This window comes from Conger conger, chromosome 9, assembly GCF_963514075.1.
Source record: "Conger conger chromosome 9, fConCon1.1, whole genome shotgun sequence".
Classification (NCBI taxonomy): domain Eukaryota; kingdom Metazoa; phylum Chordata; class Actinopteri; order Anguilliformes; family Congridae; genus Conger; species Conger conger.
Window position 1 is genome coordinate 44,374,833 of NC_083768.1, and position 25,812 is coordinate 44,400,644.

Genomic DNA, 25,812 nt, shown 5'->3' on the forward strand with positions numbered 1-25,812 from the left:
ACACCAGCAAAGCTAGTGAGCTGAGCTGTGTCGGCTGGAATGAGATGAAAGGGGGATTGAGGAGGAGAAAAGTGAGGGAATATATGAGTCAATCTCAACAAGTATTTTAGTCTTATATTTTGACTTAAAATCTTATTTCTTTTACAGTTTATGTGAAATAAGACAAAAACATTGCCAATGGGGTAAGAAAATGTAATCGGTCATGCAAACAGTAACTTAAAACAAGCTCTTATTTTCTACTTTAAATAAGATTGTAAGTGTCATCATAAGACTACAACACAGATTAGTAGCAACCTACTAAGTCTATGTTCTTCTTATTAAGATGCTAACGCTAACACCTTTTTGCAGTGTGGACTCACAGTGTGGGGAGTGTCATGGCAGGGGGTGCCTTGCATAGAGGCATTCTCCTGCCCCTCTGTTCCCCTCAGTTTGGGGCCGGGGCACTGGCCCCCTGTCCTGTGAGAGGCATGGCTCATTTGTAGTTTACAGGGAGGCGAGAGACCCACTCCTCTCCCTGTAGAGACACCTGCGGAGTGAAAGCTGGCTGGACGCGCTAATTCATGCGCTCTGTTGGCGGGTGTCGGAGAGGCGATGATGTCGCTCCAAAGCACCTGTTCAGTCTGCTCTATTTCCGACCGTCTGCTATCGCCTCCTCTAGACCCCGCCCCCTCCCCCCCACCGCCGTCTTCCAACAGCCAGCCCCCCCTCAGCCTAAATATACCATCGCCCCAGTTCCACTTCCCTCTGCCAGCCCTGCCTCTGCAGCCTGCTTCCCCCTGTCTCCCTATCCCGCCCCCACTTCCCCCTGTCTCCCTATCCCGCCCCCACTTCCCCCTGTCTCCCTATCCCCCCCCCACTTCTCCCTGTCTCTCTACCCTCCTAATGCTAAACCCAACCCCCCCTACTTCTCCCTGTCTCTCCTCCCTCCTAACACAGAACCACCCCCCCTACCCATATCGCGCCCCCCATGCTGCCTAACAAGGAACCCAACCTATGCGCTCTCTTTGCGTGCACGTAACCATGGAAACGATACATTTGGTGTCGATACATTTTAGTCGTGAGGCTTATAGCCTACATGGATTACAAACGGATTAACAAAGAATAACAATTACATATTTTACCCGGCTCTCCCCGCCCCCTACACCCCTCCAGGGCCAAACCTATAATTCTAGTCCCCCGCCCCTACCCATCAGTACCTCCCCCCACAGCCCCTCAAACTCCGTTCTGAAACAGCGGAGGTCTGGTGCTCTGAAGCAGGGCCAGCAGACAGGGCATTTCTACCGCTCACTCTCTCTCTCTCTCTCTCCCTCTCTCCCTCTCTCTCTCCCTCCCTCTCTCTCTCCCTCTCTCCCTCTCTCTCTCTCTCCCTCCCTCTCTCCATCTCTCTGTCTTTCAGGTACTCGGTGGAGGGCTTTTTGGATAAGAACAAAGATCCACTCTTCCAGGATTTCAAGCGGCTCATGTATAACAGGTGTGGTAGATGCGCACACGCACACACACACACACACACACACACACACACACACACCCATGCATGCATGCACACACACACACACACACACAAGCACAGAAACACACACACAGACACACACACATGCACAAACATACACACACGGACACACATACGCACAAACGCACACAAGCACACACACACACACACACTCCCACACATGTTTATGAAGGTCATTGCACCCCTCACTTCCCTCTAATCAAAATATTTCTGTTTTGCCTTATGTCCTACATCCTCTTAGCATCTCTGCACTCCATCTTTCACCTCCTTGCGCTCCTTTCAGAGGTTACAGGCTCCTCGGTTTACCTGCCGTAGTCAGTGTGATCTCTGTGCAGCCTGTAGCCTAGTAGCTAAGGTACATGACAGGGACCCAGAAAGTTGGTGATTCCAGCCCCAGTGTAGCCACGATAAGATCTCTACACTGGTTGGGCCCTTGAGCAAGGCCCTTAACCCTGCGATGCTCCCGGGGGGATTGTCCCCTGCTTAGTATAATCAACTGTAAGTCGCTTTGGATACAGCTTTTAACTGTAATGTAATGTAACTGCCACCAACACATGGCCATTTGATGTGCTTTCTCTCCCTCTCTCTCCCTCTCTCTCTCTCTCTCTCTCTCTCTCTGACTCTCTCTTTCTCTCTCTCTGACTCTCTCCTTCTCTCTCTCTCCCCCCCCTCTCTCTCTCTCTCTCTCTGTCTCTGTATGTCTCTCTCTCAGTGAGGACCCTGTCCTGAAGGAGATGTGGCCAGAGGGGCAGTTGAGTATCACAGAGGTCACCAAGCGCCCCCTGACCGCTGCAACACTTTTTAAGAACTCCATCATCGCCCTGGTGGACAACCTGGCCTGCAAGGTTTGAGACACATGCACGCACACACACACACACAAACACACGCAGACGCACACACTGTACACACACACACACTCACACACCACAGACACACACTGTACACACACACACACATGCACACACACACTGTACACACACCCACCACACATATGCACACACTGCATGGCTAGTGATTGTCCTAGTGATTTGTGCAATAAAAAGCACTTTCCAAACAAGGAAAAGGGCAATTTGGCAACCAAATCAGGGCAGTCACGAATGGAAAGAGACACCAATATGCAGCAAAGTCCAAATGAAACCTATTTTTTAGGCTAGCTCCTTTAGGAAACTCCTATAGGATAACTCCTGTAGGATAACTCCTTTAGGATAACTCCTGTAGGATAACTCCTTTAGGATAACTCCTGTAGGATAACTCTTTTATGATAACTCTTTTATGATAACTCCTTTAGGATAACTCCTTTCGGAAACTCATTTTGGATAACTCCTTTAGGATAACTCCTTTAGGATAACTCTTTTGGATACCTATTTTATGATAATTCCTTTAGGCCTGAGAAAGAGGCCTGTTATTAGGCCCTATGATTAGGCAACAGGCAGCAGCTGCAGTCATTTAAACCAGCCCCAGCTGGTGGATGTGTGTACTGGGGTTTTACAAAGGGTATTCTGCAGTGTGTGTGTGCTGTAGTGGTGTTTATATGGGCTAATTTGCAGTGTGTATGTTTACTTGTGTTTATATGGGGTATTCTACAGTGTGTGTGTGCTGCACCGGTGTTTATATGGGCTAATTTGCAGTGTGTGTGTGCTATACTGGCATTTATATGGGGTATTCTGCAGTGTGTGTGTGTGTGTTGTACAGTGTGTGTGCTGATCTGTGATCTGTTTTGCTTAATTTCGTGTGTCTATGATCAGGAGCCATACTACGTGCGCTGTGTGAAGCCCAATGAGGTTAAGTCTTCCGTGCATTTTGACGACGCCCGCTGCCAGCACCAGGTGGCGTACCTGGGCCTGTTGGAGAACGTGAGGGTGCGGAGGGCCGGCTTTGCCTACAGGCAGCCCTACGCCCGCTTCCTACAGAGGTCAGCCCCCTCCCTGCCGCCCTGGGGTCCCTGTTTACCACGGCTCCTCTCACACCGGCTCTGTGAATTACAGCCCAATTCGTTGCCCTTTCAAGCATACCAACACTAAAGGTGCTCTGAAAGTCATGGTGTTATTGTTGCCATTATCTTTTAAATTTGGCAGACGCAGCAGTTTTTGAGCAGAATGTGAAGAACAAAGAACAAATCCCATAATATCTCTAGCCTTAGACCTCCTAAAAAACAAAACAGGGGCCTCCAATCCAATTACCATGTAAATCCCCAAAGGTAACGGAATTCTGTGTGTTTTTATTTAAATATTTATGATCCAGGTCCAAAGGGGCATTACCGGGTGATTTATTCATGAGACAGTAATGCCCTGCATCAGTGAGGGAATTAGATATGAATCTCTGCTTCTTTCACCTTGCTAATGTACCTCATACCATCTTTCATTCATCTTTCTATTTTTTATCTCTGACTATCTATCTTTCTTTCCCGCCGCCTGTCACTTCCTTCTTTATTGGTACTCTGCGGTACCCAATCTTTCCTTTCTCTCATTTTTCACTCTTCCTCCTCCCTTCCCAGCCTGCCTCAAACTCTCGACACAGTCATAATTCCTTGTTCATCTGTTGTGTCGCTGAGGCTTTACAATAAGGTCACATGAATTGGCATTCACCAATGAAGTTGCTGAGCATGAAATTATTATCTACAAAGGCATTAATTAAGCATTTCATTAGTTAATGTATTTGTTTACTACAAACTAAAGTATTAGTTAGATTAATATTTATACATTAGGAAACCGTAGGATAAACATAGTTAATCCATTGACTGTTTTTTCCCCAATATGAATTGCCATTAACTAATGCAGTTGTTAGCGTGAATGAATGATGTACAATGAAATACAAAAACAAAGCTGTACGGATTCATTTCTCAGTAGTGTCTTAGTGAACAACTACATTAGTTCATAAAGTGTTTCGGTTATGTCTTTATTTCCTCTCGCCAGTCCTGTGCTTGTCTCCTCATGTCCCCACTGTACACCTCTGTTACTTGTGGCTACACCTGTACTCACCTGTGTTTGTGTCCTTACCTGTACTCACCTGTCTCCACCTGTCCTCACCTGTCCCATACTCCTCTGTTACTTGTGGCTACACCTGTACTCACCTGTATTTGTGTCCTTACCTGTACTCACCTGTATTTGTGTCCTTACGTGTGCTCAGGTACAAGATGACGTGCGAGTACACCTGGCCTAACCACCTGATGGCCACGGACCAGGAGGCAGTCAAGGCCATCATCGACCACCACGGTTTCCAGGCCGACGTGGCGTACGGCCACACCAAGCTGTTCATGCGCTCGCCCCGCTCCCTGTTCACCCTGGAGCAGGAGCGCGCCGCCCTCATCCCCATCCTGGTGCTCTTCCTGCAGAAGGTACGGGGCAGGGCCTGTTCGAGGGGCGGGGCCTGTTAGAGGGGAGGGGCTTGTTAGAGGGGAGGGGCCTGGTTGGTTAGAGGGGCGGAGCCTGTTAGAGTGTCGGGGCCTGTTAGAGGGGAGGGGCCTGTTAGAGGGGAGGGGCCTGGCTTGTTAGAGGGGAGGGGCCTGTTAGAGTATCGGGGCCTGTTAGAGGGGAGGGGCTTGTTAGAGAGGAGGGGCCTGTTAGAGGGGAGGGGCCTGGCCTGTTAGAGTGTCGGGCCTGTTAGAGGGGAGGGGCCTGGCCTGTTAGAGTGTCGGGGCCTGTTAGAGGGGAGGGGCCTGTCAGAGGGGAGGGGCCTGGCCTGTTAGAGAGGTGGGGTCTGGCCTTTTAGAGGGGAGGAACCTGGCCTGTTAGAGCGGTGGGGTCTGGCCTTTTAGAGGGGAGGAACTGGCTTTTAGAGGGACTGGGCTGGTTAGAGGGGTGGAGTTTGGCCTCTTCCTATTAGAGGAGCGGGGCCTGGCCATTCAGAGGGGCGGAGCCTGTTAGGGCGGAGCCTGTTTAAGGGGTGGAGCCTGGTCTAAGGGACAGTGACTTGCCTTTTAGAGGGATAGAGTCTTGTCACTTTATATTCAGTTAATTGGATAATGCTCGTTGAGTCATGCAGATTTGTGAGTTGATTTGCACTGCTCGCTTCAATGATTCCCTGAAATAGAACGAATCGCTTGTGACTGATCCAGCCCTCCTCTTCACGGATTTAGACTCAATCTGACACCTGTCACACGCAGTGCATTTTAACCCAGATTCTTTCACTGCTGCACAAGCCTTACAGTGACAGCATGCAATAATCCTGTGGGATATTTCCAGAGTAACGTGAGAGATCACAGTGATGATAATGATGATGACTGTGATATAATTAGAGTAATGGTGAGAGTGATGATGATGATGACGATGATGATGATGATGGTGGTATAATTAGACTAATGGTTAGAGTGATGATGATGACGATGTTGATGACGATGATGATGATGATGATGATGATGGTGGTATAATTAGACTAATGGTGAGAGTGATGTTGATGAGGTTGATGATGATGATGATGATGATGATGGTGGTATAATTAGACTAATGGTTAGAGTGATGATGATGACGATGTTGATGACGATGATGATGATGATGGTGGTATAATTAGACTAATGGTGAGAGTGATGTTGATGACGATGATGATGATGATGATGATGGTGGTATAATTAGACTAATGGTTAGAGTGATGATGATGACGATGTTGATGACGATGATGATGATGATGATGATGGTATAATTAGACTAATGGCTTTCATTATAGCAGTGTTTCCTCCCATGCATTTAGCCACAGTGTCCCAGCGCTGCTCTGTTTCCGTGGTGACCCAGTTCCACAGCAGAATCTACCGGGGGGGGGGGGGCGGATCTCTCTCTGGGTCAGGGGCATGAGACCCCCCTGAGGATCCAATAACATGACCCACCGGCCAATCACATGGCAGACACTCATTTGCCCTGCCCCCCCCCCCCCCTCCCCCTCCCCAGGTGTGGCGAGGGGCGTTGGCGAGAATGCGTTGCCGGCGGATGCGTGCCATCTACACCATCATGGGCCGCTACAAGTGCTTCAAGGTGAAGGCGCACTTCTGGGAGGTGGAGAGGAGGTTCGGCAACGTGCGCAACATGGCCGACTACGGCAAGAGTGTGGAGTGGCCCCGCCCACCTGCCGCACTGGCCCAGTTCCACAGCATCACCTGGCAACTGCACCGCAGGTCTGTCACCACGGCGACCGCCCACAGGGGGCCTGTGTGTGTGTGCGTGTGTGTGTGTGTGTGTGAGTGTGTATGTGTGTGAGTGTGTATGTGTGTTGTGTATGTGTGTGTGTAGTGAGTGTGTATGTGTGTGCGTGTGTGTGAGTGTGTGAATGTGTGTGTGTGTGTGTGTGTGTGAGTGTGCGTGTGTGTGTGAGTGTGAGTGTGAGTGTGCTTGTGCATGTGTGAAAGTGAGTGTGTATGTATATGTGTTGTGAGAGTGAGTGTGAGTGTGTATGTGTGTGTGTTGTGTGAGTGAGTGAGAGTGTGTGAGTGAGTGAGTGTGTGTGTTGTGTATGTGTGTGTGAGTGTGTGTGTGTTGTGAGCATGTATGTGTGTGTGTTTTAAGAGTAAGTGTGTGTGTGTGTGTGCGTTGTGAGTGTGCGTGCGTGTGTGTGAATTTGTGTGTGTGAGTGTGTGTGCGTTGTGAGTGTGCGTGCGTGTGTGTGTTGTGAGTGAGTGTGAATGTGTGTGTGTGTGTTTCGTGAGTGAGTGTGAGTGTGTGTGTGTGTGTGTGTTGTGAGTGAGTGTGAGTGTGTGTGTGTGTTGTGAGTGTGTGTGTGTGTGTGTGTGTTGTGAGTGAGTGTGTGTGTGTGTGTGTGTGTGTGTGTGCGCTCCGTGCCCAACGCGCTGCGTCTGTTCCCCAGGTGGTGGGCGCGGCAGGTAGTGAAGAACATCCCTCCCTCTGACATGCCGGAGGTCCGGGCGAAGGTGGCGGCTCTGACGGCCCTGAGCGGAGAGCGCCAGGACTGGGGCTGCGACCGCGCCTGGGAGAGAGACTACCTCAGCAACGTGAGTCTGACCCCTGACCCCTGACCCCTGACCTCACACGACATCAGCCTCCTCTGGGCGCCTTTCTGTTTCGTCCAATTAGGAACTGCTTTATTCGTCATTAGACGGTCCAAGATGGAGCTGTGCTAACGTGTCTTATCTGAACAGAGTAAAGCATTCAGGGTTGAATTAACAAGTCCAATAGGGAAATAGCTACTTTAATGCAGAACATTCTACTGTGTATGGAAAAAAATGCCTTATGAAAATTAAGCTTGTATAAGGCTATGACTGACTAGTGGGATAGCCCCTCTTTGTCAGCTTCAAAGAGCTACAGGTTTGTGAAAATGATGCTATGAGGCTATTGGGTGGAAATTGAGCTTCTGCAAAATGAGTATGGCGGTAATGGCTAATGGCTGTACTAGAAAACAGGAGCTATGTTTAGAGCTGCAGCCGTCATGATGACACAGCGAGGCGGAAATATCCAAATGTCAGTGAGGCAGTGACAGCAAAACCCCCGCTGTGCGCGTTCTCTGAAACGCCCCTCAAAATGGCCGCCGTCGTTTCAGTCATTTGACTCTTCTCAAACCTCTTCCCTAACGGCTGTGCCGGGCTTTTAATCGACATCACGCCCGGCCCATGTCGGGGGCTAATTGAATACCACCAGCCGCCCCCCCCCCCCCAGTCACACCTCATCAGCAGGCATAACCGAGTCACTGAGCCATCCCACCATCACACCCTCCCCCCCGGAAACAAAGGCCCTCCTGTGTCCTCGCCACACACCCGTCTCATGCGTCCTGTTATCCAATCACCGCTCACTCAACTCATTAACCGACCAATCAGGAGCTTTGCGGCAGTTAATCGTTGGTGGGTGCTAATTAATACAATTATTGCATAATACTTGCTTATGTGTCTTGTTAAACTGTCTCATCACCATGTTCTTGGAGCAGTGTATCATGTGAGCAGACAATCATAAATAGCTGACATTCATGAATGCCCTATAAACATTTAAAATTCTGAATAATCGCAGGAATATCTGTTTAACTGTCACTGCTTCTGTGCCAACCAGATAAAAGAACAGTGTGGGGCACACTGTCTGTGAGCCAACCAGGTAAAAGAATAGTGTGGGGCACACTGTCTGTGAGCCAACCAGGTAAAAGAACAGTGTGGGGCACACTGTCTGTGAGCCAACCAGGTAAAAGAACAGTGTGGGTCACACTGTGAACCAATAAAAGCACAGCATGTGACCCTGGTTTGAATGGTCCCGGTTGATGTTTCCACGGTTCCTTGCAGTCCAGAGATTCGCCCCAGACCAGCTCCCACTTTGTGCGCGTCTCCAAAGAGCTGAAGAGCAGAGACCAGTACACCAGCATCCTGTTCTCCGGGTTCGTGCGCAAGGTACGCGTCCGCCCACAGCACAGCGCCGCCCCTGTGGTCACGTTCGGAAGCACTCACACACAGACATGACAATATGTGCACACATGCAGGGACAGAGGTACAAACTCATGCGCGTACAGACACATGTACAGACACATGTACAGACACACACAGACACACACAGCACACATAGATATACACAGCACATGCACACATGTACAGACACACACAGATACACACAGCACACATAGATATACACAGCACATGCACACATGTACAGACACACACAGATACACACAGCACACCTAGATATACACAGCACATGCACACATGTACAGATACACACAGCACACATAGATATACACAGCACATGCACACATGTACAGACACACACAGATACACACAGCACACATAGATATACACAGCACATGCACACATGTACAGACACGCACAGATACACACAGCACACATAGATATACACAGCACATGCACACATGTACAGACACACACAGATACACACAGCACACATAGATATACACAGCACATGCACATATGTACAGACACACACAGATACACACAGCACACATAGATATACACAGCACATGCACATATGTACAGACACACACAGATACACACAGCACACATAGATATACACAGCACATGCACACATGTACAGACACACACAGATACACACAGCACACATAGATATACACAGCACATGCACAAGTGCACACACATACATTGTCTTTTTGTTTGTTTGTCATGTGGATATATTTCCAATCATTTTAATTTGTGTTGTCTCTGTAATTGTCTTAATGTAAAGCACTTTGTGTTACATTTTATGGCTGAAAGGTGCTATATAAATAAATATTATTATTATTATTAGAATTATTATTATTATACACACATCTCTACACTTGCATACACAGTGAATACAGATACACACATATGTGCGCGCGCACACACACACACACACACACACACACACACACTGAATTTGAAGCACAAGTCATTTTGTAGACTAAATGCAGCGAGTTGTAAAAATAACCCAGACGAAATCATATATCAATGCGTTAAATCAGAGAAGGTCTCATTTTCTCACATTAGCGGGATGTGCTGCACCAGCACGTTAGCGGATATCGAGCCGGACCTCAGGATCTGCCCTACCTTTTCTCTGGATATAAATACTGCTAGAGAACGGGAGGGAGAGGCCCTGATTGACCGGCTATTTTTACTCCCAGTGTAGGTGAATGCAGGAGTCTGCACTCAAACTATACGAAATCTCACTCAAACTGAGACTACAGGGCATAACCTCACACAAACTAATACTTCAGGACAAAATATTACACAAACATTTAGAAGCAGGTCATAATATATATAATAAAATAATATGTAAATGTATAATATATAATATAAGCAAGCTCTCTCTCTCTCTCTATCTTTCTCAGATGAACAGGTTCAACAAAAGCACAGACCGTGCCCTACTTATCACAGACAAGCATGTTTACAAGATGGAGCCTCGTAAGCAGTTCAAGGTGTTGAAGAAGCTGCCTTTGGACTCTGTGAGTATGGGAAAAAAAACACACACACACACACACACACCCACACACACACACACAGCAACGAGATGCACTCTGGCTTGAAAGTGAGTTTCTGACCTACATTTCCTGACCGGGGGAGACAACCCCCCCTGCAGGGGACATGGGGTCACTGCGGCACAGCTGAATTAGGAATTTGGATCAGTGGGGGCAATGTGGGGGGGTTGCTTTAAGGACAAATAAGGACCAGACTGGAAAATGACTACAGATCCCATGTTGCATGGCTGCATTATGCTGTGTGACACAGACAGTACTGGGCAGGGTAGACCACTACATGGCAGCAGTATTTTAGCAGTGAGCATGTAGACACACATCAAAGTGTATCAGCGTGTGTGGCTTATTATCATACAAGGGGGTGTTTCATGAAGCAGGATGACTAAATTACCTGGATAATTTTCCCGTCTGGTCCTTAGTAGTATATTATAGTGAGCTTGGCGCTCATTCTAAATTTCTTGATGGAGAGCAGGCTGATGTTAGCGTTAGGGCTGATCAATTCAATTTCCTGTCTTTTGAGGCTTTGCAAACGCTTAAAACATAGTCTCTTGTGATTAATAGTATATAAATCCAGTGCTTAATACAATTTTGTGCTATGTTGTAAAATATAGTTCAGTATAGGTCTGTAGCTCTGTATTTCATTCAGTATAGTCCTAACCAGTAGAGATTGGTACATTTTAGCATCGTAGACTCAGGGCCACTGTAGTGTCATGTTTCAAAGTGTTATTGCCATATCAGCAGAGGTGTATATTAATTTGTCTTAGAGTTTTCTCAAATATAACAAACATGTAATATGTTAAGAGGCGCTGAATACCTGACCATGCAAACGTGTGAGACCCAGCAATTCATTTTAATGTGCTATACTGAAGCTTACACGGCACGTGACATGCATATGCACACAAATGCACACACACACACACACACATACACATACACACACACAGACACACACACGCACACACACACATTCACGGGCACATACACACACACACTGCCCATGGTGAGATATAGTGACCTTGTGGCAGTGAGTACTCACCTTGGGGCAGAGGCTGCTGTACACAAAGGATTATCTCTGACTCTACCCATGCTCAGATATCCATCATCTCACAGTGGGACGCAGAGCCTGACATTGGCAACGCTCAGCTTAACCTGTGATTTATTCAACGTGTTTGTATGTGTGTGTGTGTGTGTGTGTGTGTGTGTGTGTGTATGTGCATGCATGCCTATGTGTGTGTGTATGTATGTGTATTGGAGTGTGTGTGTGTGCGTGCATGCATGCATGTGTGTGTGTGTTTGTGTGTAAGTGTGCATGTGTGTATGTGTGTGTGTGAGAGTGTGGTGTGTGTGTATGTGCGTGTATGTGTGTGTCTGTGTCTAAGTGTGCGTGTGTGTGTGTGATTGAGTATAACCCTCCTGCTCTGTCTCCAGGTGGCAGGGCTGAGTGTAATGAGTGGCAGTGACCAGCTGGTGGCGCTGCACACCTCCTGTCAGGACGACGTGCTGGTGTGCCTGCAGCGGGGGGAGCTGTGCCCCAACCAGGACCGCGTGGGCGAGGTGGTGGGAACGCTGTGTGACCACTTCTCACGGTCAGTCCCCTCACTGTGACCATACCCGGCTGAAACAGGTGGTGCAGGGCTTGTGGCAGACTGAAGGACAGATATCTGAGTCTTGGGTTTAATGTCCCTGTTGTTCCAAATGCCCTCACAATACAGGCTTGAGTCATAATCTGGGAATATTGTTTTGTGTTGTTTTATAATACCTCTTTCTAATACACACACACACACACACACACACGTGCCGTGTAACCACTGAGCAGCTGGTCGGGGGCAATAGTGAAAGAGGGTGATAAATAAAGAGATAGAGAGAGCAAGAGACAGAGAGATGGAGAGACAGAGCGAGAGAGGGGGAGAGAAAGTGAGAGATGGAGAGATTTCATCACGAAATGTGATAAATACAGGGAAGATCAATGTACTTCTTTAAAATAAATTAAATCTGCCCAGAATTTGAGACGCTCTCATTGGTAGAAAGGCTGCTTTTGGGAGAGAGGAGGGAATGTGTCGATTCGTCAGCACACTGCATTGCCACTTGCCACACACAGAGAGAGAATGAGTAACATCGAGAGAAAAAAGCTCATGAAAGACCTGTTACATCCATTGCCAATTGAATGTGTTATGTTCTAGATGTAGAATTGAATTTATTTCTTCTGTTTGTTTATCATAGTTCAATTTGTTATTGTTATTACTGTTGCATTTGTGACGTCAGTATATGCTTTCGCTTTTTACCCTTTCCATGCCAATAAAGCTTATTTGAATTTGAGTTTGACACAGGGAGACCAAGAGACAGAGAGACAGTAACAGTGTCACTGTTCACATATTATACTATAATTTATTTTTTATTGTTATTGCACATTTTTACTGTGAGCTATGGTTACTAAATATTGTTAGTAACCATTGTGCTTCGGGTGTTTTTGCCATGCTTTGGCAATACAAGTGTGCAAATTTGTCATGCCAATAAAGCATGTTGAATTAAGTTGAGAGAGTGAGTGATAGAGAGGGGGAAAGAGAGACAGAGAGAAAGAGGGAGAGACAGAATGCGAGACGCAGAGAGAGGTAGAGAGACAGAGAGATAAATGGAGAGAGATAGACAGAGAGAGAGACAGAGAGAGAGAGAGGGAGAGAGAGAGGGAGGGAGAGAGGGAGCAGAGTGGCACTGCTGAGTGCACACACTCTCCCTCGCTCGGTCTCCAGACACACATAACTGGGGGCAGGAGGTGGACAGATGGGTGGTTGCGCTGGCTCTGGTGTGTGTGTGTGTGTGTGTGTGTGTGTGTGTGTGTGTTACAGGGGTCCCGGGGCAGCTGCGGGCCCTTGGTTTTGGCCTGGCAGGAGGCGGTAGACGGGCGTCCCGGTTATTGAGCGCGGTTAATCAGAACGGCCGTCCCGGCGCATAGCGACACGCGCCTTTGTTCCGCCATCTGGGGCGGGTGCCGGGGGTCACGACCCGCGAGGGGCGCTATCAAAGGGGGGGGTGCGTTTTCAGGGTTAGCGTGACAATACGCTCTCTCTCCCACCCCCCTTTCTGTCAGGAAGTTCGGCTGAATGCAGCACAAGTCACATTAGTTTTCATGTGAATGCGCTCGTTTTTTGACCTTAAGGGTGTTTATTTTGTCTCGCTGTCTTTCGTCTGGAATCACACTCAAGAGATGAAGGTTATTGAGACTCAAATCGCTGCTGTGCTTATGCGCATAAACTCTCACACGCACACACGCACGCATATCTGCTCACACCCAGACACAAACACACTCTCACACACACGCAGGCATGCGCACACACACACGCATGTCTGCTCACGCCCACACACATACGCACACATGCACACGCACACACACGCCCATGCTCACACCCACACACACACGCGTGCGCATACACACACACACACACACTCACACACAAGCACACACACTGACATGTAAAAACACGGTGGCGCACGGTGAAGTCCTCACTGACCTGAGTTCAGCCTGTGCAGAAGATCAGACAGGTCTGTGACTAGTGTGATGTGAAGATTACAGATCTGAGGTCAGTGTGCAGTGAAGCTCAAAGCGCTGTGCTCCTTTCTTTTCTCCTTGCGGCCTGTTTTTAGGTCGGGATTGGCGTCAGCCGATCCAGAAATAGTTTCCGCTCCTTTCCCCTCTCCCAATGTGCCCATCCTTAATGTAGCCATTGCCACGGTGACGGAGGCATGTGATGTCACAGCCAATGGGGTCATTCCGCTCCTGTCTGCTCTCTGCGCTCTCCGTCTCCTTCCCTCCTGCCATGTCAGGGAATATGGCCGAATTGCAAGTCGTCAGTGTTGATCTGTATGAGCTGCCATTGGTGGTCTGTTTAAGCTGTCAGTATTGATCTATTTCAGCTGCCATTGGTGGTCTGTTTAAGCTGTCAGTGCACATCTGTAATAGCTGTTATTAGTGGTCGGTTAAAGCTGTCAGTGCTGATCTATTGCAGCTTCCATTGGTGGTCTGTTATAGCTGTCACTGCTCATCTATAAGAGCTGTCATTGGTTGTCTGTCATAGCTGTCAGTGCACATCTGTAATAGCTGTTATTAGTGATCAGTTAAAGCTGTACTGATCTATTTCAGCTGTCATTGGTTGTCTGGGGTGGCCTGTAGTGTAGTGGTTAAGGCCTGTAGCGTAGTGGTTAAGGTAAATGGCTGGGACAGGCAAGGTTGGTGGTTCGAATCCCAGTGTAGCCACAATAAGATCCGCACAGCCGTTGGGCCCTTGAGCAAGGCCCTTAACCCTGCATTGCTCCAGGGGAGGATTGTCTCCTGCTTAGTCTAATCAACTGTACGTCTCTCTGGATAAGAGCGTCTGCCAAATACCAATAATGTAATGCTGTCTGTTATATCTGTCAGTGTTGATCTGTAAGAGCTGTCACTGGTGGTCTCTCATAGCTGTCGGTGCTGATCCGTATGAGCTGTCAGTGTTGAACTCTATGGGCTGTCAGTAGCGCCCTGTTAGTGTCTGTATTAGTGTGTTATTGCTGGGAGTTCTGACTGCTTGGACCTGGCAGCGATCTGTCAGCACTGCACTGTCTGGGCTATCCTTTCTGATGTTCCCGGCTGTGAGCGACAGCGCTGATATATGAGGGCTGTCAGCCGGTCTGATGGATTTATCAGCGCTGATCTGTCTGATACACGACTGCTGCCCGGAGGCGGTCGTCCTGTGTCCTTCGACACTTCGGGCAGAACTCCTATCGAAGGCGAACAGCCAATCGGACAATTCTTCTGGTGCCTCGTTTTCGGCTGAGACGACCCTGGAAAAAAACGGAATAATCAAACGATCAAGGCCGCCTGCTTTTTCCTCATGCGCTGCTCAAGTTCGCCCTTCACTGCATAAATGCCTGCTCTTTGAAAAGTGGTCTGCATTCATTCACGCTTGCAGGCAGGAACGTTTTCTTTTAAGGTCATAAATTATCTTCATTTCTGCAGGGTTCTTCTCTAGCTCTTCTTCCGGAATCAACAGTCGCCATATCTGTTTTTTAATGACTTAACTGCCGTTTGAACGCTGATCCGTGTAATCATTCGTAATGTCATTGTCGCATCCTTTGATCTTCAGATATCATCTTTAATAGTAGTCCTGCTGTCAGAGAGAGTGAGAGTGAGGGAGAGAGAGAGAAGGAGAGAAAAAGGGGAAGTGAGGGAGAGAGAGAGAGAGAAGGCCAGTTTAGTTCTTTCAGTGTATGTGTTCAAGGCTGTGCGAGCAGCTCTTTATTGGGTGGGTGGGGTCATGTGTCATGTGACTGAATGGCAGGAGGAGGTCAGTGGCAGGCTGGGACAGCTGCAGAGTGTGGGGCTGGAGGGAGGGGGTGGGGCCTGACTCTCAACATATTATTCCCACTTTCACAGAGGAGAGCTCAAGTACACGAGACATCACACACACTAACACACACTCACACACACTCACACACACACACACTCACACTCACACACACACACACACACACACACACTCACACTCACACACACACACACACACTCACGCACACACACACACTCACACACACACACACACTCACACACACACACACACACTCACCCACACACACACACACACACACACACACACACACACACTCACACTCACACACACACACTCACCCACACACACACACACACACACACGCACACACACTCACGCACACACACTCACACACACACTCACACACACACTCACCCACACACACACACACACTCACGCACACTCACGCACACACACACACTCACACTCACACACACACACACACACACACACACACACACACACACACACTCACACACACACACACACACACTCACCCACACACACACACACACACACAGATGATAGATTCAGATATGAGGTTTTATCTTGCCTCCCTGGTCTGTGAGCACACTGGTGTATCAGTGTGCCCTGTGTAAGTGTGGGATCAGAGGGGGCTTTGTGTGGGTGTAACAGGCCCTGGGCTATACCCTTATTACCCACCATGCACTGCGGCCTAACAAAAGCATTTTACAGCTCTGCAAGATCGTAAGCTCGGCTCGGAAACCTCCAAGTGACCTCCTCAAACTGTCCTTTCATTTTTCAAATGAAAAACATCATCAAACAATAACTATGTTTATTACAGTGTATTAATTTGCTTCCTTGATCTTGACATGTGCTGTGCATATATACTCACTGAGCACTTACTTATTGAACACCTACTTATGCATGCGATTACGGGTCTGGAGCTTCAGTTAATGTTCACATCAACCATCAGAATGGGGAAAAATATGATCTCAGCCTCCACCCAACACCACTAACCCAGCCTACACCCACCTCCACTAACCTAGCCCCCACCCAACACCACTGACCCAGCCCACACCCACCTCCACTAACCCAGCCCCCACCCAACACCACTAACCCAGCCCACACCCACCTCCACTAACCCAGCCCACACCCAACACCACTAACCCAACCTCCACCCAACACCACTAACCCAGCCTCCACCCAACACCACTGACCCAGCCCCCACCCAACACCACTAACCCAGCCCAGCCCCCATGCACCTCCACTAACCCAGCCCCCACCCAACACCACTGACCCAGCCTCCACCCAAACAACCCAAGCAACAATGCCTCCTCTGTGAAGATGCAGATGCTGCTGTTGCCCGGAGATTGTTGCTAGGCAGTGGAGGCAGAGCTCATGAGGAGCACAGCAGGAATAATAGGACAGTAGGGCGGGTGGGGTGAGGTGAGGGGGGGTGGGGGGTAAGATGGCCTGAATGGGTCTCTGTACCAGGCCCAGAAGGAAGTGCTCTGTCAGCTGAACTCAAGGCCCACATGGTGCTGCAGCTTGTCTTTGAGCTGCATTCTCTATGAAAGGTGCTGTACAAATACAGCTGTTATTATGATGATGATGATGATGATGATTATCATTATTATTATTATCATTATTATTATTGTTATTATTATTATTGCTATTATTATTATTATTATTATTATCAATGCTATTATTATTATTGTTGTTTTGTTGTTGTTGTTGTTATTATTATTATTATTATTATTATTATTATTATTATTATTATTATTATTATTATTATCTCAGGAAACTCTGCAGCAGTGGAGTGCAGATGCCAATGCTGTATCTGACCAAAACGTTTAAATCTTGGTCTCATCTGACCACGGCAACATTTGTTCAACCATAATTTAAATCACCAAATGAGACCGGATAAAGCATGAGGGGCCGGATAAAGCATCAGCATGATTTGCATCAACATCTTACCCACACTACTGAAACACACACACTCATGAAATACGCGCCCCACACAGTGAGTGAGCAGAGCACACCGTCCACACGTTGATGTGACGGCGTTGTGTTTGAGTGGCGTGCCCATGGCGTGTCTGCGGTCGGGAGCAGTAACTCAGGACAGGAGGGGGTAGCTGCACTCACTGCTGCGTTTGGGTTTCAGACATCTGCAACATCTGCAGGACGTGACGTTAGCCTAATTTGCCTGTCCGCGCACAGCCTGTCATTAGCAGGCACAGCGGGGTAGTTTGTCCCCTTTTGAACCCCCCGGGGGCTCAGACAGTCACACTGCTGAGGTCACTGCGCTTCAGCACAGATCTTATATGTACTCCTCCAGATATCCACCCCTGTTTTCTGCAGTGGTGTCTTTCTGCAAGGTACAGGACTCTGCAATTCTTGGGCACCCTACATTTTTTCTATAGAAATATAGTCTTGTTTATTATTTTTGTTTTCTGCATTAGTGTGCCATTAGAAAAGAGCACATTTGAGATTTCCAAATTTTCCCAAAAAAAAAGGAAATGTTACAGTGAAATATTTGTATTTTGTTAGATAAAGTAACGGACTACTTTTCGGATAAAAACTTGATAGAGGCTGTCTGGGATTACCTCGAGAGCAAGCAAGACAGCCAAAAAGAACTGTGCCAAGTTCTCCAATATCTGTAAAACGACCTACCAGCAGATTTTCATATAGAACTGCAGGGCAGTGTACCTAAGGGAACTGAAGCTGTTTTAAAGGTGAAGGGTGGTTAATTCTTAAATGCTTACTGCTCTTTATAGTACATTTTGTGACATTTGAAAACTTTAATTTCATTAAATTATTTTTGAAAGCACCCTTGCTTTACGGAATTTGTTCTGACGACTTTTGCACAGTACTCTACGTTTTGTCCGAAGTGGCTTGTAGGCATTAGTTGTGGATGAGACCAGCTGCTGTTTTGAGAAAGCTGCTTTTTGAATTTGCGTCACAACGGAGTGAAAACTGACTGACTTTGTGTCAGAGCCTGAGTCAGAAACAGAGAGAGAGGAAGAAAGAGAGAGAGGGAGCGAGAAAGAGGGCGGTAGTGAGAGATGGGGAGATAAGGAGGGGGGGAGGGAGGAGGGAGAGACAAAGAGGGTGATAGTGAGGGAGGGGAGAGAGATAGGGAGATATGGAGGGAGGGCTGCTCTGGGGGGGGTCCTCAGACACCTCGAGGAGGTTCTGCTGCGGCCCAGTTCTGTCTGCACCGTTTCCACGGTGATGAATAATTCAGCTCCGCAGCGGCGAGGATCACTGACAGGTGGGAGCGCAGATTTATGAACGGGGTCATCATCATCACTGCACCGTCCCTTCTGATTGGACTGGGACCAGAGGACACACACACACACACACACACACTCACTCACACATGTGCATACACACAAACACACGCACACACACACACACACACACACACACACACTCACTCACACATGTGTATACACACAAACACACGCACACACACACACACACACACACACACACACACTCACTCACACATGTGCATACACACAAACACACACGCACACACACACACATTCTGATGTCCTTCACATGAGTAGCAGAAAGTATACCAGTAGGATCTATGAAACAGTATGGCATCTCAATTGCTAAGAAACATGGATATAGGAAACATCATCTCCTCTATGTATATGGAGGAGACTGAGCAATATTTTGCTAGTCGCTTTGCCATCCCTTTAGCCAGCCAGATTAATCTTAAACCCCTGACCACACACACACACACACACACACACTCTCACAGGCTGGTCTGTTTGTAGACTGCAGTGTAGTGATGCGTACACTCATGCTCTGCTATTCCCGTGTGTTCCAGGGAGAGAAACGCCCCTCTGCAGGTAAAGGTGTGTAGCTCCGCCCTCCCGCTGCACATGAGGGGGAAGTCCAAGAGCGTCACCGTGGAGACGAAGCCCGGCCATCCCAGCGCTGACTTCCGCAAGACCCGGGACGGCTTCGTCCTATTGGTCCCCTCTCACTGACCCCGCCCTGTACCCACTGTGCCAATACAGTGCCACAATTATATAGCCCGGAAGTTAGCCTTTTTGAGCCTTGTGTTCCCTTGGTAGATTTCCCATCCATTTTTCCCACCGGGATTTAGATTTCTGCTGAATTTAAGGTATCTGGTTAACGTAAGCTTAAAAGAGCTTCACTTTTCGTTCTGTTACATCCGTTAATATCTTAACAATGTATTTTTAAGTCTGTCAGAATGTGTAGTTTCAATATAGCAACTTGTTAGCAACGTACGTTTTTAAAGCACGTAACAGATTCACGGTGGCGATATTAACGGATGTAACTCATAGAACAAAACGAGAAACTCTATTAAACTTACATTGACCACAGACCATGTCTTTTTGAGTACAAATCAAGTCCATATAGGAAAAAAAGCATCGGAAATCTGTTGAGGGAACCCATGGTAGAATAAACTTCTGGGTTGGCCTCCAGAAATACGTCATCACTGTACCACTCTATACCCCTCCTCTTATACCCCACTGCCCCTGCCCCTGTCCCCACTCACCTCAACACCCCTGCCCTTGTGCCCCTAAGCCTACTGCACTTACCCCCAACCTTTGATGGTGGGGGCAGCTTCAATGCTGGTCTTGTTGCTACTTGCCCTGGTCTGAGCAATACTTCCTTTACTCAAAGTGTATTACGTTGAGAGAAAGGCAGCTCTTTGGCCCCACAGATGGTCTGTACTCCTTTGCAGGTTTTAATGCACATAAGTCGTTTTCTTATAATGGCAAAAAGAAGGAAGCCATTTTGCTTTTTTTAAATGAAAATGTATACATTTGCATTTTGAAATATTTTTGTAAATGTCAGGAATTATCTTTGTTGCTTTCTTCCTATTTGTATCTATGTATAGTATATGCCGAGTCCAACGGTTTGCTCTTACAGGAGTAAAACATTCGCACTCTCTGAGTACAGAATTTGCAGTCACTTAGTATCAATGGAGCGATGGAATATTTCTCACCCGCGTTTATTCTTGGTAACAGATCCCGCCGCAGTTTCGCCAATTAAAAATGAATATGTGACTGCGAAGGTGTGTGAGCGTGTTAATGTGTATCTGTGTAAGGCCTGTTTATCGGAATTTGTGCGACTCTGCTTTAGCCCTTGCCACCTCTTTCTTTTGCCTCCTCTCTCTCCCTCTCTCTGTCTCTCTTCTTCTTCTCTCTCTCTGTCTCTCTCTCCTCTCTCTCTCTGTCTCTCTCTTCCTCTCTCTCTCTCACCCTCTCTATCTGTCTCTCTTCTTCTCTCTGTCTCTCTCTCCCTCTCTCTCTCTCTCGGTTCCTCCATATCAGCCATGTTTCTTCCCCCTATTTTTCAAATCACCTGCTCTTTATTTCTTATACTCTTGTGTCTAGTCTTTTTTATCAGCCTCACACTCCTGTGGGACTGGTATCTTTAGAAATCCCCTGTGAAATCTGGCCTGGAGACCCCATTTGGAGTCCCTATGGTGATACAGTACAGTAATTTGATAACTCACTGGTTATCTTCACACTATTATTTTTAAGTGTCCCCTGCTGAAAAAACAGCACAAGCTAGGTGTTGACCAGTTCAGACCAGCTCTCAGCTCAACATTGTTTATCTGGCTGACCAGTTCAGACCAGCTCCCAACTTGGCACGGTTTGACTAGCTCCAGTGATGTTTTGAAACAGCTGGTAGCTGGTTGACCAGATCTGATAAGCTCCTTGCACTAACTGGTTGACCAGCTCATACCCAGCTAGACCTGTATTATGATTTTACTACAGGGTAATTGGCCTTGATTTAGTATAAGGAACAAATCTTGTATGTCTTTAATATCAAATACACTGTGAAAATGAAGCTGAACACAGAGCTGGCTAAGTAGGCCATTTCCTTGCTGTCGTTTGTAGTGGCAGACATCTTGCATCAGGGGTACTGTGCTGCATGTGTTTACAAAAGATTACTCTGAGGCTTTGTTTAGCACCAGCCAGACATTTCACGCTTTGAAGAGTTTTTTCAGAATGTTGTTTAAAAATTCTAGGTCAGCGTGCTGGAACTCAATTGCTGTCAATGACATTACATTAATTGTATTTATCAAACACTCTTATCCAAAGCGTTGTACTCTAAGTGCATACCGAAAGTCAACATGGAGTTGATGGAAGGGCAGCAGTGAGTACTCGACCTCTCCCATTTTCAGTGTGCAGAGAGGGGTCGTCGCTGATGTCCAAACTGACGTCCTCCATTTTGGACATTAGGACATTTACGTACAGATTTTTCTGCCTATTCTTGGTGTTCTCTGGAGTGCGCGGCTCCTCTAGTCTGGGCTCACCCCTCGCCAGGAGACCTTTGTTTATTGCGTCTCTCTCTACGTCAGGGGTGCACAGCTCCGGTCCTGGACGGCCGGTCTGCGTGCTGGTTTTAGTTCCAACCAACCTTGTTTGCTGCCAGCTCGAGACATTACCCTGGTTCACGCCTGTACTTGGGCACAGTAAAATCATGAGGATACACTTGCAGTCTGCAGCTGTAGCCAGTACTCATACACTTGTTGTGCACCCCTTCTTTTTCGTCCTTCCCCTGTCAGGCAGATCCCGTTGTGACCTCCAGCCTAATCTCCCGTCCCAGCAGGGCTCCTCCTGTTACGTAACAGGCCTCCAGCTCCCCCCCCCCCCCGCTACTCCACTCCACTGGGAGGGGGGAGACGTGCAGGTGCATCTGCTGCTACTCTGTCTGGGTTCTGAGGAATAACGTCACAGAGTCTTCCCCCAGTCTTCAGGGCCGGTAATGCGTACATTTATTTAGGTTTTTCCACCAAACCTTAGGAACTACGAAGCCCACCAGACAACCACCGGGCTGGAACTACTCAAGCTAGGCATTGAAACAGTGGGTAGCTTGTTGACCAGTTCAGACCAGCTCCCAGCTCAACAAGTCTTAGCTGGTTGAACAGTTCAGATCAGCTCCCAGCTTGACACGGTTTGACCAACCCAAGTTATGTTTTGAAACAGCTGGTCACCCAGCTACCAGCTCAGACAAGCTACCAGCACTAGCTGGTTGATCAGCTCATACCCAGCTAGACCAGTTTATGACCAGCTGGACCAGCTCAATTTTCAAGCTGCGATTCCCACCAGACAACCAAGCCATGACTAATAACCTTCCCGTCTCCAGTAAAGCATTCATTCAGTTCATCGTAATCAATTTATCCTTGGCAGTAATGGATGCATTTTGATAAACGACTGTTAGTCCATTCACAGTGATTAATCGCCGTAGCGATGAATGGATCTCGTAGCTCTGAACATCGACGTTGGCCGCTCGTGCGCAGACGGACTGCTGGGTTTCCAGCTTCGTGTTGAAACCCAGGAAATCAGGTGCTAAGCAGAGGTCATGTGACCAGTCTTATTGAAATAGGTGTGATTTTATATTCAGATTAGATTATGACTCTCCTCAGTTCTGCTGAAGGGCATTGGGCTTTCACATGCAGCCTTTACTGTGGGCGCAGGAACTGATTACCCCCCCCAGAGGGGGTTCTCTCCCCCCGTCCCTCCCGGGCCCCGCGGCTCTGAAACTCTCGCACATCTGCTCCCTCCGTCTGGGGCTTCCAGCACACGGACGTGGTATTCTCAGGATAGGGGGGGAGAGAATATCACAGCGCTGTGTTGTTCCTCCTGTTAAAACACAAAGCCACGTAAAGCTGCTACATTTCAAGCACGCTCAGCCAAATGCAGTGGCTCTTGCCTGTATAAGAGCGGTTGGTTCTCCTGTTAATCTCTTCTTTATCTTTAATGATGGCTTATGTTTGCTTTAGCGTGCTTCCAAGTCCGGCCAAGAGGAATTTTTCAGTGGTGCAGTTTGCAGTTGTGCAGTGTGCAGAGTTTGCACTGGTGCAGTCTTGCAGTTTCAGTGTTGCAGTTTGTACACTGGTGCAGTTTGCAGTGATGCAGATATTTCCCATATTTCTGCTTTCATTGCCTGAAAGCAGATGATGAAACTTGTGCGACTGCTGTGGCCAACTCACTGCCTCACTTCCTTCTTTCTCAGACCCTTACTCTGCCGCCCACAGTGATGAGCGACAGAACTATTTTCTTAAAAATGCTCCGACCACACGGACCGCACCAATTTCAAGAAGGCCTTTGAAACACTTGTGCAGTTGTAGCCTGTAAACACTGCTAATACCGCCCTGTATTTCAGTTTTGCTCTGTTAGCCTGTGAAAGCTCTGAAGCTCAACATCTCAAAACTACTCAGAACGCAGATAGAACCATATAATTCCAAGGTCACAAAATGGTGGTCAGTCCCACATGCAAAGCAGGGGTCACATTGACCCTTATTGGTCCCTCCCCCTGCCGGGACTCTCACAAGCATCCTGGTGATTCGCTTCATCTGGGATTCATTCATGTCATGACCTGGAGGACACGCCCAGAGCCCAGGGCACTGGCCACGGGTGTGGGGTCAGGGGTCATTGGAAGGCGGGGGGTGGGTGGGGGAATCAAACTCAGTCAATAGGGGGCCAGGGAAACCATCTGCACTGACCACCCTACCCGCCCCCCCCCCCCCCCCCCCCCCAAACTACTGCCACTCTTTTGTTTGAAACCATATGCCCACTTCTGCTTCTCTGTGTATCCCGTGGTATCCGGATGGAATCTGTCCTTTAAAAACCTGCCCCGCTCCCCAATCAACCCCCCCCCCCCCTCCGCCCCCATCACTCCCACTTCCATGACAAAGCTTCACATGTCACTGTCACGTTCCACTTGATGATTTATGATCAACAGCAAGTGTTCCACAGAACACTTCTGTGTCAATGCGCAAACAGCCTAATTAACCGCTTCTGCACACACACATATGCATACACACACACACACACACACACACACACACACACAAAGGACAGCCTGCATTTTGGTCATTGTTTATTCCGTATTGTTCGTGATATATCTCAACCAAAGACAGAAAGCCTATAGTGTACCCAGACAACTGACGTATATCAACTGAGCAGGAGGACAATAGGAGTGTGTGTGTGTTAGTGTGTGTGTGTGTGTGTGTGTTTATCGCAGATGTACTTGGGCACTAATGCAAGGCCTAGTTTTCAAAACGACGACATTGCAACTCAAGAAGGATCTCCTGTCTCAATACTTTATTAAATAACAACAGTGATAATAAAAAAAATGTTTTTTTCAGGGTTTTTTTTCATGGCAACACATGAATAACAAACACATTTGATTTTTTTATTTTTCAAGTTTTCTCAGACAAAAACAGTGCATGTGACTACATACTGTACGCAGGTAGGTGGCTTTACAAAAGTCAAGAAAAGTACTGTCTGTTTTGCGCTCGTGGGTAACCATGGGAACTGCGGCCAGTCACCCTGGGCTGTGATCCTGATTGGGGGGGGGGGGTCATTTCACAGGTAAGTTGGTGGGAGGAGGAATTGGGATGTGAGAGGGGTGCGGTATACAAGAGACCAAGGGTGAGTGAGATGGTTGACTCATTCCCTATATAGTGCACTAACAAGAGAGTCAGACAACTATTAAGCAAATGGCTGGCACCCTAGCGTGTCCACTAAATGGGGAACTAGTGGACCGTTTGAAACGCAGCTTGAGTGATGTTCCTCTGGAGCAAACAGGATGCAGCCCAGTGGGAGAAGCAGGGTGGCTGGCCACAGCTGCCGGGCGGCTGCGGCCAATCACCACGTCCCAGAGCCATATCTCAGGGAGGGGGGCAGGGCTATAACAGCCAATCAGAACCAGAGCTAGATGTTGACCGGTTCCCCTGCTGTAAAATCCAGCTATGACCGACTTCACATGGTCAGCTACCAGCTGTTTCAAAACATAGCTTGATCTGGTCAAACCACGTTGAGCACGGAACTGGTCTGAACTGGTCACCCAGTTCTCATCAGTGAACTGGTGAGCTGTTTTTTCAGCAGGGTGCACTGGTGGAGGTGGGAGCGGTGAATCAGGGCTCAGATGAAGTTGCTGAATGCCGTCTCTTACAGCACAGTGTGCTGCCCGTGCAGACCGCCAACCCAACACAGACTGGTTACACAAGTCCTGTGAGGAAGCAAAACAGGAAGTGACATCGCCACTTCCTCCCTGGGTTATCGAGCTGTGAGGCCAGGCTCCGCCCCCTGAGGC

At 48.0% G+C, this 25,812-nt stretch overlaps 1 protein-coding gene across 1 annotated transcript in view; it reads left to right on the plus strand.

The window, feature by feature from the left end:
• The window catches only part of myo1g (myosin IG), a 40,235-nt gene extending 19,463 nt beyond the window's left edge, over window positions 1-20,772 (plus strand). Inside the window, exons 13-22 of the mRNA XM_061255806.1 lie at window positions 1,397-1,471; window positions 2,223-2,355; window positions 3,256-3,422; window positions 4,637-4,844; window positions 6,388-6,611; window positions 7,298-7,442; window positions 8,712-8,816; window positions 10,244-10,357; window positions 11,816-11,973; window positions 19,553-20,772. Coding sequence (XP_061111790.1) covers window positions 1,397-1,471; window positions 2,223-2,355; window positions 3,256-3,422; window positions 4,637-4,844; window positions 6,388-6,611; window positions 7,298-7,442; window positions 8,712-8,816; window positions 10,244-10,357; window positions 11,816-11,973; window positions 19,553-19,715 — 1,492 coding nt within the window. The 3' untranslated portion in view covers window positions 19,716-20,772. The remainder of the gene's footprint in view (window positions 1-1,396; window positions 1,472-2,222; window positions 2,356-3,255; window positions 3,423-4,636; window positions 4,845-6,387; window positions 6,612-7,297; window positions 7,443-8,711; window positions 8,817-10,243; window positions 10,358-11,815; window positions 11,974-19,552) is intronic.
• The last annotated feature ends 5,040 nt before the right edge of the window (window positions 20,773-25,812 follow it).